The following is a 15,904-nucleotide window of genomic DNA, read 5'->3' on the forward strand; positions in this document are numbered from 1 at the left end:
GTGCCCCTGTTCCGCCATTAAACAAAACGGAACTGCAACAAATTGATTTTGGGCATTAGCAGTGGTCTACCTTGCAGGGTTGTGCAGTGGATATTAGGTCTCTTTTCAACTGAGTGGACGTTGGCCACGCCAGCTTTCCAATACAGGTAATCCTCCACTTATGACAGTGCGTTTAATGACCGTTTTTCACACTTACGACCGTTTCGGCATATGACCGTTCAGAAAGTTGGCAACTGACTCATAGTTACGACGGTCGCAGTGTCCCGCGGTTACCCGTTTGCGGCCTTCTGACGAGCAAAATCAAGGGTGGAAGCCGGATTCACTTAACGCCCACGTGACTCCCTTAACAACCGCAGCGATTCACTTAACAACGGTGGCCAGGATGGTCGTGAAATGGGGCAAAAAAAGTCGCTTAGCCAGTGTCTCGCCTAGGAAGCGACATTTTGGGCTCTGTCGTGGTCCATAACTTAGTTCTTTCATTTAAGTCAACCATTCAACTAACTTAACTAATTGAGCTTGTTGAATTAATTAATTCAGATTTAATTCTCTCTGATATTTAAGGAGGAATTTAAAGACTATACTGTACCCGGAAGTTCCAATTTAGACATCCGGGGGGTGGGTGGGTCTACTCTTCGGTTTCATATCTCTATGCGGAGAAAGATGGCGCGGCGCCTGAAACCCTCCAACTCTCGCGAGAGGCGGCGTGGCTTACAGAGGGCGGAGCCCGAAGTGTCATGGCGGCCCCCTTTCGCCGCCCATCGCTTCAACGCGGGGAAGAACCTTCCCGGAGGGAAAGAGAAGCCGGGCCGCCTTTCGCCTCCTCCTCCCGGGCAAAGCTGCCGCGGGGAGGCCCGGAGCTCGCCTCTGATGGCGCTCCGCAATTCTACACGCATCGTATCGTTCGCACCGTTACGATGGTGACACGTGTCGACTCCCCCCCCCCTCCTCCGCATAGCCAGACGCGTGTCAGGGCCTTCCCGTGACGCAGGAGGCTCCATTTGGAAGGGTGGCCAAGTTTAATTTATCATTTCATCCAGTGGATTAATAATAATTCCTTGTTATAAATCGATGGAAGGTTGTCCAGCCTTTAATTTATTATTTTATTAAGTTGATCGTTTATTAAAAATTAATGTATTGACTTGTCATGTTTATTACTATGCATTAAGTTAATGGATGTAAGTAATGATGGCCATCCCTTAATTTATTAAATGAATCATAAATGAAGGACAAGCCCTTAGTTTATTATATCATTTTTCATTTCAATTATTATAGTATAATAATTTGCTATGATGCAATTATTAAATTAATCATAAATGAAGGAAGGAAGTTTGTTATTTCATTGAATTGTGTAATAATTCACTATAATACATAAAATTATTGGTATAGTGAAGGACACCCCTTTATTATTTATTAAATTAATCTTAAATGAAGGAAGGAAGTTTGTTATTTCATTGAATTGTGTAATAATTCAATATGATACATAAAATTATTGGTATAGTGAAGGACACCCCTTTATTATTTATTAAATTAATCTTAAATGAATGAAGGACAAGCCCGTAGTTTTATTATTTCGTTGAATTGTGTAATAATTTACTATGATACATAAAATTATTGATATAATGAAGGACACCCCTTTATTATTTATTAAATTAATCTTAAATGAGTGAAGGACAAGCCCTTAGTTTATTATTTCGTTGAGTTGTATAATAATTTACTATGATGCAATTATTAAATTAATCATAAATGAAGGAAGGAAGTTTGTTATTTCATTGAATTGTGTAATAATTTACTATGATACATAAAATTATTGATATAATGAAGGACACCCCTTTATTATTTATTAAATTAATCTTAAATGAAGGAAGGACAAGCCCTTAGTTTATTATTTCATTGAGTTGTATAATAATTTACTATGATGCAATTATTAAATTAATCATAAATGAAGGAAGGAAGTTTGTTATTTCATTGAATTGTGTAATAATTCAATATGATACATAAAATTATTGATATAGTGAAGGACACCCCTTTCTTATTTATTAAATTAATCTTAAATGAATGAAGGACAAGCCCGTAGTTTTATTATTTCGTTGAATTGTGTAATAATTTACTATGATACATAAAATTATTGATATAATGAAGGACACCCCTTTATTATTTATTAAATTAATCTTAAATGAGTGAAGGACAAGCCCTTAGTTTATTATTTCGTTGAATTGTGTAATAATTTACTATGATACATAAAATTATGGGTATAATGAAGGACACCCCCTTATTATTTATTAAATTAATCTTAAATGAAGGAAGGAAGTTTATTATTTCATTGAATTGTATAATAATTCACTTTGATACATAAAATTATTGGTGTAATGAAGGACGTCTCTTAATTTATTATTCATTTAATTAATCATCATAGAATAGAATAGAATTTTTTATTGGCCAAGTGTGATGGGACACACAAGGAATTTGTCTTGGTGCATATGCTCTCAGTGTACATAAAAGAAAAGATACCTTCATCAAGGTACAACATTTACAACACAATTGATTGATCATAAATGAATGGACCATAAATGAATGGACACCCCTTAGTTTGTTATTTCGTTGAATTGAGGAATAATTTATACATAAAATTATTGATACAGTGAAGGACACGTCTTTAATTTATTATTATTATTATTATTATTATTATTATTATTATTATTATTATTATTATTATTATTATTATTATTATTATTATTATTAGTTTACATTTATATCCCACCCTTCTCCGAAGACTCAGGGCGGCTTACAGTGTATAAGGCAATAGTCTCATTCTATTTGTATATTTACAAAGTCAACTTATTGCCCCCCCAACAATCTGGGTCCTCATTTTACCTACCTTATAAAGGATGGAAAGCTGAGTCAACCTCGGGCCTGGTGGGACTTGAACCTGCAGTAATTGCAGGCTTTGTGTTCTTAATAACAGGCTTTACCAGCCTGAGCTATTCCGGCCCCTAATTTATTAAATTAATCGTAAATGAATGGGAAATCCCTTAGTTTTTTTATTTCACTAAATTGTGGAATAATTTATCATTATATGTAAAGTTATTGATGTAATAAAGGACATCCCTTTAATTTATTATTTATTAAATTAATCATTTTGACACATTTATTATAAATTAATTTGATGACTGTACAGGCAGTTCTCGACTTATGACCACAATTGAGCCCAAAGTTTCGGTTGCTAAGTGAGACGTTTGTTATAGTGAGTTTTGCCCCATTTTACGACCTTCCTTGCTACGGTTGTTAAGTGAATCTGGCTTCCCCATTGACTTTGTCAGAAGGTCGCAAAAGGGGATCACTGCGACCGTCATAAAATGTGAGTCAGTGGCCAAGCATCCAGATCTAAATCACCTGACCATGGGAATGCAGCAACGGTCACAAGTGTGAAAAACAGTCGTAACTCACATTTTTCAATGCCATTGTAACGAACGGTTGTAAATCAAGGACAGCCTGTATTACAAAGGACTAGGATCTTGGTTTTAAATGTCAATTTAAATTTCCTCGCTTTGGCCAATACAAGGAAACCTTTGTTAATTCGGTTTTGGTCTGGAATGCTTGTACTCAGAATAATTTGCTCTCATTTCAACATAATTAGCAACATTGATATTTTGGGGGTTTTTTTTTTATCTGCAGAAACTTCATTTCCTCTTGGCCTCCGTTTCCTTCCTGAATAAAACCGCTTGAAGTTGAACCTGGAATTTTGGCTCTACCCAGGGTAAACGCTTAGTAGAAACGCCGTCCGAGTAGAGTCTCGCTTAGTGGCCGTCGTCGCGAAGACCCTTTGAAGAGTTCCTGATGGATGCCGAACTCTCTGTGGAGGGTCCTCCGGTTACGCCGGACTTGCCAGGGTTAACCGACAATGGCGGGGGGGAAGCTGGAGAAACATCTGGACCAGCTTCCAAAGTGCCGAGGCTCAACGGAGCTGGAGAAGAAGAAAATCCAGCTGTCCATGGACTTTCTCGAGAAGAAGACGAATCCAGCCTGAAGGATGCCGCGCCGGACTACGAAGAAAAGCCAGACAACGAGAAGGAGGAAGAAGTGGTGGAAGAAAGTGGAGCATGGACCGACCGAGGGGAATATTAGTGAGTTGGGTGACCCTGCCAGGCCTTCGGAATAAAACACGGCTCGGTTTAGACAGGACCACTGGGCCTTCCTCGATCCTGGAGAAAGGAAGATCTCGGAATAGGTTTCTCCTCCTGGATATGGACGCGGAAGAATAGGGCTGGAAGAGACCTTTGGAGGTCTTCTGCTCTGTGGTTTTGTGGCTTGGCGTGGTTTAAGAGTTGGGGAAGGCAGTTTGGGGTTTTTTCTTGCGGAGGTTTCATGACCCAACTAGGTAACTTCATCAAGTGCTAGAAGGGAGGTGGGGTTTGCAAAGAAAGAGAGGCGAAGAATGGGAGAAGGAGAGAAAGAAAGGAAGGAGGAGGACAAAGATTGTAGGTTCTGGGTATTCTTTGAACTTGGTGGTTTTCTTGCAGACGTTTCATGACCCAACTAGGTAACATCATCAGTGCTAGAAGAGAGGGAGGTTTGCAGAGAGGAAAAGGACTATGGGGTTCCTTGATGGTCCCTGAGCTTGGTTATTTTCTTGCAGGTTATTTTCATGACCCAAACTCAGTAACACCATCAGTCGCCGTGATGGTAGATTCGTTGACGGTAGATTAGTTAGCAGCATTTATAGTATTAGTTAGTAGCAGTTAGTAGATTAGTTCACGAGATGTATCTCTCCTGTCTCCTAGCTTTCCAGCGTACGATTTTATGGAGGCCCCCCGACTTTTGACAGGCTCGTGGGCCGAGTATAGCCGCACCCCAGAAAACTTCTTGAAGGGCTGCAAGTGGTAAGTAGCCGGCGGAGAGCTCTTTCATTGGGCGAGCGGGGCTACCTAGGTCTTGGAAGCGAAGGCCCCTTCCCATTTCAGTCAATCAGAAGAGAGCTGGAAGGGACCTTGGAGGTCTTCTAGCCCAACCCCCTGCTTGAGCAGGAGACCCCTATACCATTGCCGGCAAATGGCTGTCCAATCTCTTCTTAAAAACATCCAGTGTTGGAGCATTCGCAACTTCTGGTGGCAAGCTGTTCCACTGGTTCATTGTGGGGCAGTTTGTCGCTGTTGGGAAGTTTTTTCGTAATTCCAGGTTGCTTCTCTCCTTCGTTAGTTTCTGTTCTTGTCCTGCCTGCCCTCTGATGCTTTGGAGAGTAAGTTGACCCTCTCCTCTTTGTAGCAGCCCCTCAAATCCTGGAACGCTGCTATCATGTGTCCCCCCCCCCACCTCGTAATTCTTCTTTTCTCCAGACTGGCCAAACCCAAATCCTGCAACCGTTCTTCGTACGTTTTAGCCTCCGGGCCTTTGACCATCTCTGCATTTGGGTTGTTGGTTCTTCTGCCTGGTGCTGTCCCTTAGACATGGAGAATTCTCCATGGAGTCTACTCCAGGAGGTCTTCTTCTCCTTGGATGGGACTGGATAGAAGGAAGCCCACCCAAGGACCGGGAGCCTGGTCCCAGCAGCGATGGAGGCGGTGGGAAATAAAAAGAAAGCAGCTGAAATGACTGGTGAAGTGAAGGGCTTAAAAATGGGAGAAAGAAGAATTCTGTGGGGCAGGCAGCTGGGCAAATGAGCCCACGGGTCCTGGCTGAAAGTAGGTGAGAAACTCTTCAAAGGAAGATAGAGGTTCCCCAAGGCAGAATTTTTGCGGTCGATCGTTGTTTCTCAACCCCAGCAACTTTTCAGATGCGTGGACTTCAGCTCCCGGAATTCCTTTTAAGGTGTGTGGATTTTAACTCTCAGGATTCCCCTTGAGATGTGTGGAGTTTAATTCCAGAATTCCCTTTAAGATGGGTGGACTTCAACTCCCAGAATTCCCCAGTTGATATGTTTTAAGATAGGTAGACTTCAACTCCCAGAATTCCCCAGCTAGCGTACTTTATTATAGGTGGACTTGAACTCCCAGAATTCCCCAGCTGATATGTTTTAAGATAGGTGGACTTCAACTCCCAGAATTCCCTAGCCAGCCATACTTTATGATAGGTGGACTTCAACTCCCAGAATTCCCCAGCTAGCGTACTTTATGATAGGTGGACTTCAACTCCCAGAATTCCCCAGCTGATACGTTTTAAGATAGGTAGACTTCAACTCCCAGAATTCCCCAGCTAGCGTATTTTATGATAGGTGGACTTCAACTCCCAGAACTCCCCAGCTAGCGTACTTTATGATAGGTGGACTTCAACTCCCAGAATTCCCTAGCCAGCCATACTTTATGATAGGTGGACTTCAACTCCCAGAATTCCCCAGCTGATATGTTTTAAGATAGGTAGACTTCAACTCCCAGAACTCCCCAGCTAGCGTACTTTATGATAGGTGGACTTCAACTCCCAGAATTCCCTAGCCAGCCATACTTTATGATAGGTGGACTTCAACTCCCAGAATTCCCCAGATGATATGTTTTAAGATAGGTGGACTTCAACTCCCAGAATTCCCTAGCCAACCATACTTTATGATAGGTGGACTTCAACTCCCAGAATTCCCCAGCTAGCGTACTTTATGATAGGTGGACTTCAACTCTCAGAATTCCCCAGCTGATATGTTTTAAGATAGGTAGACTTCAACTCCCAGAATTCCCCAGCTAGCGTATTTTATGATAGGTGGACTTCAACTCCCAGAACTCCCCAGCTAGCGTACTTTATGATAGGTGGACTTCAACTCCCAGAATTCCCCAGCTGATATGTTTTAAGATAGGTAGACTTCAACTCCCAGAACTCCCCAGCTAGCGTATTTTATGATAGGTGGACTTCAACTCCCAGAATTCCCTAGCCAGCCATACTTTATGATAGGTGGACTTCAACTCCCAGAATTCCCCAGCTAGCGTACTTTATGATAGGTGGACTTCAACTCTCAGAATTCCCTAGCTGATATGTTTTAAGATAGGTAGACTTCAACTCCCAGAATTCCCCAGCTAGCGTACTTTATGATAGGTGGACTTCAACTCCCAGAATTCCCCAGCTGATACGTTTTAAGATAGGTAGACTTCAACTCCCAGAATTCCCCAGCTAGCGTACTTTATGATAGGTGGACTTCAACTCCCAGAACTCCCCAGCTAGCGTACTTTATGATAGGTGGACTTCAACTCCCAGAATTCCCTAGCCAGCCATACTTTATGATAGGTGGACTTCAACTCCCAGAATAGGTAGACTTCAACTCCCAGAATTCCCCAGCTAGCGTATTTTATGATAGGTGGACTTCAACTCCCAGAACTCCCCAGCTAGCGTACTTTATGATAGGTGGACTTCAACTCCCAGAATTCCCTAGCCAACCATACTTTATGATAGGTGGACTTCAACTCCCAGAATTCCCCAGCTAGCGTACTTTATGATAGGTGGACTTCAACTCTCAGAATTCCCCAGCTGATATGTTTTAAGATAGGTAGACTTCAACTCCCAGAATTCCCCAGCTAGCGTATTTTATGATAGGTGGACTTCAACTCCCAGAACTCCCCAGCTAGCGTACTTTATGATAGGTGGACTTCAACTCCCAGAATTCCCTAGCCAGCCATACTTTATGATAGGTGGACTTCAACTCCCAGAATTCCCCAGCTGATATGTTTTAAGATAGGTAGACTTCAACTCCCAGAACTCCCCAGCTAGCGTACTTTATGATAGGTGGACTTCAACTCCCAGAATTCCCTAGCCAGCCATACTTTATGATAGGTGGACTTCAACTCCCAGAATTCCCCAGATGATATGTTTTAAGATAGGTGGACTTCAACTCCCAGAATTCCCTAGCCAACCATACTTTATGATAGGTGGACTTCAACTCCCAGAATTCCCCAGCTAGCGTACTTTATGATAGGTGGACTTCAACTCTCAGAATTCCCCAGCTGATATGTTTTAAGATAGGTAGACTTCAACTCCCAGAATTCCCCAGCTAGCGTATTTTATGATAGGTGGACTTCAACTCCCAGAACTCCCCAGCTAGCGTACTTTATGATAGGTGGACTTCAACTCCCAGAATTCCCCAGCTGATATGTTTTAAGATAGGTAGACTTCAACTCCCAGAACTCCCCAGCTAGCGTATTTTATGATAGGTGGACTTCAACTCCCAGAATTCCCTAGCCAGCCATACTTTATGATAGGTGGACTTCAACTCCCAGAATTCCCCAGCTAGCGTACTTTATGATAGGTGGACTTCAACTCTCAGAATTCCCTAGCTGATATGTTTTAAGATAGGTAGACTTCAACTCCCAGAATTCCCCAGCTAGCGTACTTTATGATAGGTGGACTTCAACTCCCAGAATTCCCCAGCTGATACGCTTTAAGATAGGTAGACTTCAACTCCCAGAATTCCCCAGCTAGCGTACTTTATGATAGGTGGACTTCAACTCCCAGAACTCCCCAGCTAGCGTACTTTATGATAGGTGGACTTCAACTCCCAGAATTCCCTAGCCAGCCATACTTTATGATAGGTGGACTTCAACTCCCAGAATAGGTAGACTTCAACTCCCAGAATTCCCCAGCTAGCGTATTTTATGATAGGTGGACTTCAACTCCCAGAACTCCCCAGCTAGCGTACTTTATGATAGGTGGACTTCAACTCCCAGAATTCCCTAGCCAACCATACTTTATGATAGGTGGACTTCAACTCCCAGAATTCCCCAGCTAGCGTACTTTATGATAGGTGGACTTCAACTCTCAGAATTCCCCAGCTGATATGTTTTAAGATAGGTAGACTTCAACTCCCAGAATTCCCCAGCTAGCGTATTTTATGATAGGTGGACTTCAACTCCCAGAACTCCCCAGCTAGCGTACTTTATGATAGGTGGACTTCAACTCCCAGAATTCCCCAGCTGATATGTTTTAAGATAGGTAGACTCCCAGAATTCCCTAGCTAGCGTACTTTATGATAGGTGGACTTCAACTCCCAGAATTCCCCATGCCAGCTGGGGAATTCTGGGAGTTGAAGTCCACCCATCTTAACCTTGCTGAGATTTAGAAACATGGGAATAAAATCCTTCTTGGTTTCAAAAAGTTACACCCTCTTGCTGGTTGCATTCCTCATCGCAACACAACTTCCCTTCTCCATCAGCTTTGTGTTCTCATTCTCCCCAAGTTTGTGGCTGAATAAAAAAAACGACTCGCTTAGCGAGATGGGCCGGGAGCGGAACCCCTCCTGAGTGGGGGGGACCCTCTTTTGGGGTGTTTCTGACCCCCTCCCCTCCTTCTACAGGGCCCCCGATGGGACCTGCCTGGTTACCAACAGTGCCGACAACACACTGCGAATATACAACCTTCCTCCAGAGTTGTATGCGGAGCAGTGGGGAGACGTGGCTGAAATGGTAGGTGGCTTTATTTTTCCGTTTTGGGCTCTCAGGCAGTCCTCGACTTACGACAGGTTTGCTTAGTGACCGTTCAAAGTTACCACGCCACGGAAGAAAGGGACGTGGGACCGTTTTTCCACACTTCGGTTGCGTGCTCAAAATTCAGAGGCTTGGCGACGGACTCGTATTTACGACGGTTGCAGCGTGGCGCTGGGTGGGGGTCACGCGATCCCCCTTCTGCGACCTTCTGCCAAGCCAAGTCCGTGGGGGAAGCCGGGATTCCCTTAACGCTCGCTTAACAACTGTGGTGATTCACTTAAGAATTGTGGCAAGACAGGTCGTAAAACAGGGCGATGCTGATTTAATGAGTGTCTCGCTTAGCAACTGAAATTTCGGGCCTCTATTGTGGTCGTAAGTTGAATAAGTCAATTTATAAATAAGGAAATCTACTTAATACAAGCCAGTTCTTGATTTACAACTACAATTGGGGGCTGGATTTCTGTTGCTAAGCCAGGCAGTTCTTTAGGGAGCCACACCCGTTTATTTTTTTTTTGCCACCGTTGTTAAGTGAAACACATGGTCGTTAAGCAAATCTGGCTTCCTCCATTTCCTTTGCTTGTCGGAAGCCGGCTGCGAAGGTCAGTCAACCTTTGTAAAAAACGCAAGTTGCCGAGTGCCTAAATTTTAAACATGTGACCGCAGGGAAGTTGTCATAAGTGCGAGGATGGTCATAAGTGCCTTTTTTTAGGGATGTTGTCATTTCGGTCACCAAAGGGACGGTCGTAAGTCAAGGACTGCCTGTACTCCTTCCTTCCTTCTCCTGTTTTCTCCTAAACAACGCTGGCTGCAGCGTGGAGCTCCCTCTGGGCAGGGCTTCAGTTGGGACTGCCGAATTGTGGATGTGTTAGGGGGAGCAGGCCACGCTGTGGAAGGGAGGGAGAAAAGGAAGGAAGGAAGGAAGGAAGGAAGGAAGGAAGGAAGGAAGGAAGGAAGGAAGGAAGGAAGGAAGGAAAAGGAAAAAGGAAGGTGGGAGAGAGGAAGGAGAAAAGAAAGGAAAGAGATGCGGAGAAGGGAAGGAAGGAAGGAGAGAAAAGGAAGGAAGAAAATAGAAAAGGAAAGGAAGAGAGGAGGGAGAAATGAAATAGAAAAGGAAGAAGAAGGTGGGGAGAAGAGAAGGAAGGAAGGAGATGAGAAGAAAGAAGGAAGGAGAGAGAAAAGGCAGGAAGAAAATAGAAAAGGGTCCTGGAGTGGCTCAACAGACTAATGCAGTCTGTTATTAACAGCAGCTGCTTGCAATTACTGCAGGTTCTAGTCCCACCAGGCCCAAGGTTGACTCAGCCTTCCATCCTTTATAAGGTAGGTAAAATGAGGACCCAGATTGTTGGGGGCAATAAGTTGACTTTGTATATAATATACAAATGGATGAAGACTATTGCTAACATAGTGTAAGCCGCCCTGAGTCTTCGGAGAAGGGCGGGATATAAATGCAGATTAAAAAAAAAAGGAAAGGAAGAAAGGGAGAAATGAAAGAAAAGGAAGAAGGGGAGAGAGGAAGGAGAGGAGAAGAAGGAAGGAAGGAGAGAGAAAAGGCAGGAAGAAAATAGAAAAGGAAAGGAAGAAAGGGGAGAGAAGGAAGGAAGGAGAGAGAAAAGGAAGAAAGAAAATAGAAAAAGAAAGGAGGGAGAAATAAAAGGAAGAGGAAGGGGGGGAGAAGAGAAGGAAGGAAGGAAGGAGATGAGAAGAAGGAAGGAAGGAGATGAGAAGAAGGAAGGAAGGAGAGAAGAGTAAGGAAGAAAATAGAAAAGGAAAGGAAGAAAGAAGGGAGGGAGAAATGAAATAGAAAAGGAAGGAAGGCGATGAGAAGGAAGGAGAGAGACGAGACGAGGAAAGAAAGAAGAAAGGAAAAGAAAGGGAAGGAAAAGAAGGAGGGAAAGAGGAAATAGAAAAAAGGAAGGAGATGGGGAGGGAGAGAGGAAGGAAAGAGAGAAAAGGAAGAAATGAAATAGAAAAGGAAAGAGGGAGGGAGAAGTGAAATAGAAAAGGAAGAAGGAGATGGGGAGGAACAGTGATAGGAAGGAACGAAGGAAGGAGATGCAAACAGAAGGAATGTGAATCTGCCTGAATTCCCACCTCCAGTCCTGCCTTCGTTCTTTGGGGAGCAAATCCTTGGGGGAATTCTGGGAGTTGAAGTCCCCCCATCTTCAAGGCTCAGAAGGAATAGCTGCCCCGGAGCCTTTTGGGGGGGCGGGGGAGTGAGCCCCCCTGCTCGAAGCCCACGTCTCTCCCTCATTCCCTCCCCAGAGTCCCGTCCTGCGCATGGCGGAAGGAGACACCCTCTACGACTACTGCTGGTTCCCGCTGATGAATTCCTCCCAACCGGAAACGTGCTTGTAAGTTGCGCGCTTCGGTTCTTTTTCCCGCCGTTGGCTTTTGCGCCCTCAAACTTAACAAAGGGGTGCTGAGTTTTGTTTTGTTTTTTTTTTAAAAAAAAGAGAAATCAGGGGGCCATCTTTTAACGATCCCACAATCCCTTGCGGGGTGGAGTTCTGGGCAACTGAATGGAGCTAGCGGAGTGTTTTACTGGCCGGATGCCCTTCCCTGTCGCCAATGAGGAGTTTTGTTCGGAAGATATATTCCCAGTGTGCCCAGAGAGAGAAATATCGGCCTCTACCTAGGATCGAACTCACAGCCTCCCGATTGGGAGGCGAGAGCGCCACTTCTAGGCCACTGCACCACTCCAAAAAAAAAAACCCTCAGGATGCAGACCCTGAAAAAAAATATCGCTGGATCTTTGCGCCAATCCACGCAATCCAAAAAATATTTTTTTTACAGTTGGTCCTCGGCTTATGACCGCGATTGAGTCCTGCCACTAAGCGAGGCAGTCGTTAAGTGGCTTTTGCCGCCCTTCGACGAACTTCACCGGGGGCTGTCCCTGTTTCCCCCCTTCGTTGCTCTAATACTTTTATGAGAGTTTTGCCTCGTTTTACGGCCTTCCTTGCCACGGTCGCTAAGTGAATCCCTGCGGTTGTTTACGTGAGTCACCCGGCCGTTAAGCGCATCCGGCTTTCCCGTGGCCTTGGCTTCGTCAGACGGCCGCAAAAGGGGATCACGTGACTGAGGGGCTGCTTTCAACGGTCGCTAAGTGTGGAAAAATGGTGCTAAGTCCCTTTGTTTCAGTGCCGTCGTAAGTTGGGACGGTCACTAAATGAACGGTCGTAAGTCGAGGACTAGCTGTAAATTCTACCACCTGGAGAAAGAGGGCGATGGAAGGAACTCACTGGCAGTTTGATTTATTATTATTAAATTTAGGTGCTGACTATTTCGCTACCCAAAGCGACTCTGTGATGGCTTTATTTTTGTATGGCAAAGCCCTTCCTGTTGAGTAGAGTAGAGTAGAATATAGGATAGGATAGGATAGAATAGAATAGAATAGAATAGAATAGAATAGAATAGAATAAATATTGGAATGAAGAATAGAATATAACAAATGAATGGAATGGAATGGAATGGAATGGAATGGAATGGAATGGAATGGAATGGAATGGAATAGAATAGAATAGAATAGAATAGAATAGAATAGAATAGAATAGAATAGAATAGAATAGGATTCAGAACAGAAATAGAATAGAAATGGAAATAATAGAAAATATACCCTGTTTCCCCGAAAATAAGACCTCCCCTGATAATAAGCCCAATCGGGCTTTTGAGTGCATGCGCTAAAACAAGCCCCCCCCCCCGAAAATATTTAAACACAGAGATGGAAATCGGGTAAGACGGCAAGAGGAGCCCCGTCTTGCTCCATGCGCCCCAAAATAATAAGATCTCCCCGAAAATAAGGCCAGGCGCTTATTTCGGGGTTCAAAAAAATATAAGACAGGGTGTTATTTTCGGGGAAACACAGTAGAATGGAATGGAATGGAAATAGAATGGAAATAGAATAGAAGAATGGAAATAGAATAGAATAAAATTAGAATAGAATAGAATAGAATACAATAGAAGAATGGAAATAGAATAGAATAGAATTCAGAACAAAAATAGAATAGAAATAATAGAGAAAATAGAATAGAATAGAATAGAATAGAATAGAAAAGCATAGAATAGAATTAGAATAGACTAGAATAGAAGAATGGAAATAGAATAGAATTAGAATAGAATAGAATTCAGAACAAAAATAGAATAGAATTCAGAACAGAAATAGAATAGAAATAATAGAGAATATAGAATAGAATAGAATAGAATAGAATTAGAATAGAAGAATGGAAATAGAATAGAATTCAGAACAAAAATAGAATAGAAATAATAGAGAAAATAGAATAGAATAGAATAGAAAAGCATAGAATAGAATTAGAATAGACTTAGAATAGAAGAATGGAAATAGAATAGAATTAGAATAGAATAGAATTCAGAACAAAAATAGAATAGAATTCAGAACAGAAATAGAATAGAAATAATAGAGAATATAGAATAGAATAGAATAGAATAGAATTAGAATAGAAGAATGGAAATAGAATAGAATAGAATTCAGAACAAAAATAGAATAGAAATAATAGAGAAAATAGAATAGAATAGAATAGAAAAGCATAGAATAGAATTAGAATAGAAGAATGGAAATAGAATAGAATTAGAATAGAATAGAATTCAGAACAAAAATAGAATAGAAATAATAGAATAGAATAGAATAAAATAGAATAGAAGAATGGAAATAGAATAGAATTAGAATAGAATTCAGAACAGAAATAGAATAGAAATAATATAGAATATAGAATAGAATAGAATAGAATAGAATAGAATAGGATTCAGAATAGAGAATAGAAATAATAGAAATAGAAATAATAGAAACAGAAGTAGAAATGAAATAGCAAGAGAATTCGAAATAATAACCTTATTGCCACTTTGAACGTACACTGATCAGCGTACATTAAAATGAAATTTCGTTGCCTCCAGCTCTCGAAGGGTCCAGCCCCTTCCAATGCGCACTACCTGACCACGACAAAATAAATGAGGAAAATTATGTGTATACCCACCTACGGTATCTCCCCCCTGCGTACGCCTCCTGGGTCCCTTATACAGCCAGCCAGCCACCTCTTCCAGACGCTGGCTTGGTGATGGTCCAGGCCAGCCTTCCTCATCCCTGCCTTCTCTCCCGATGCAGCCTGGCCAGCAGCAGCCGAGACAACCCCGTCCACGTGTGGGATGCCTTCAGTGGGCAGCTCCGGGCCTCTTTTCGCCCCTACAACCACTTGGTGAGTAAGTCTTGAAAGGGGGAACTCATCCCCCCCCACTCACAGCCCTCCTGGGCTTTGTATCTTGTCCAGAAATGAATCCCCCCCCCAGTTAATCATTCGACGTCGTCTGTACTTCGTTCTGTTAATGAATATGGATGGAATATGGCACCCAGGTTTGGTTGCCACAGTATAAAAAAAAAGATGTTGAGACTCTTCCAAAAATGCAGAGAAGAAAAAAAGGACAACAAAGAGGATTTAGGGGGGGGGCTGGAGGATAAAACCTACGAAGAACGGTTGCTGGAATTGAGGATGTCGAATGAAAAGAAGGATTAGGGGGAGACATGATAGCAGTCTTCCAATATCTAAGGGGGCTGCCCCAAAGAAGATTTGGGGGTCAAGCTATTCTCCAAAGCCCCCGAAGGCAGGAGAAGCAGCAACGGGTGGAAACTCATCAAGGAGAGAAGCAACCTGGAATTCGGGAGAAACTTCCTAACAGGGAGGGCAATTAACCTGTGGAACAGCTTGCCACCAGAAGTTGTGGGCGCTTGCTCCATCACTAGGAGTTGTTAAGAAGAGACTGGACAACCGTTTGACCAGGGATGGTATAAGGTAAACAGATACAGATTAACAAAGAGTTGGAAGGGACCTTGTAGGTCATCTAGTCCAACCCACCCACCCACCCCCACCCTACACCATTTCTGACAAATGGCAATCCAGTCTCCTCTTCAAAGCCTCCAGTGATGCCTGAGTGAACTGCCTGAATAGGGGGCTTGGATTAGAAGACCTCCAAGGCCCCTTCCAACACAGTTATTCTAATAATTAACCAGTGGAACTCCTTGCCACTAGATGTCACTGGAGGTTTTTAAGAAGAGACTGGACAGAGACTTGTCAGAAATGGTCTAGGGCCCTTGATGGCGAAGCTTTGGCACGCGTGCCGCAGGTGGCACGTGTAGCCATATTGGTGGGCACGTGAGCTCAGCTCCGGTGCGCATGTGTGCGTTGGCCAGCTGATTTTCAGGCCTTTCGGGCCCACCAGAAGTAGGGAAACAGGGTGTTTCCTGCCTCTGGAGGACCTCGGGAGGGTGGTGGAGAAGGCCCGTTTTTCTCTCTCCCCGGCCTCCAGAGCCTTTCTAGGAGTCTCGGGAGGGTAAAAACAGCCTTTCCCACCCCTGGAGACTCTCCGGAGGCCAGAAACAGCCCGTTTGCGAACTTCCGGTGTAACCGGAAGGCCCGTTTTTTGCTGTCCCCAGCCTCCAGAGCCTTTCTAGGAGTCTCGGGAGGGCAAAAACAGCCTTTCCCACCCCTGGAGACTCTCCGGAGGCCAGAAACAGC

The 15,904-nt window shown here is 43.4% G+C and overlaps 1 protein-coding gene across 6 annotated transcripts in view; it reads left to right on the forward strand.

Annotated features, from left to right (window-relative positions):
* The window catches only part of WRAP53 (WD repeat containing antisense to TP53), a 37,748-nt gene that overhangs the window by 9,978 nt on the left and 11,866 nt on the right, over positions 1-15,904 (forward strand). Inside the window, exons 1-6 of one of the 6 annotated variants that reach the window (XM_058180231.1) lie at positions 712-2,518; positions 3,673-4,121; positions 4,779-4,877; positions 9,257-9,365; positions 11,649-11,737; positions 14,500-14,590. In XM_058180231.1, coding sequence (XP_058036214.1) covers positions 3,835-4,121; positions 4,779-4,877; positions 9,257-9,365; positions 11,649-11,737; positions 14,500-14,590 — 675 coding nt within the window. In that variant the 5' untranslated portion in view covers positions 712-2,518; positions 3,673-3,834. Of the gene's footprint in view, positions 1-711; positions 2,519-2,562; positions 4,122-4,778; positions 4,878-9,256; positions 9,366-11,648; positions 11,738-14,499; positions 14,591-15,904 lie in introns of those variants that run through there. The other 5 variants (XM_058180232.1, XM_058180230.1, XM_058180236.1 and 2 more) reach the window with 5 other exon arrangements.

The sequence above is a fragment of the Ahaetulla prasina genome, chromosome 4 (assembly GCF_028640845.1).
Source record: "Ahaetulla prasina isolate Xishuangbanna chromosome 4, ASM2864084v1, whole genome shotgun sequence".
Taxonomy (NCBI): Eukaryota; Metazoa; Chordata; class Lepidosauria; order Squamata; family Colubridae; genus Ahaetulla; species Ahaetulla prasina.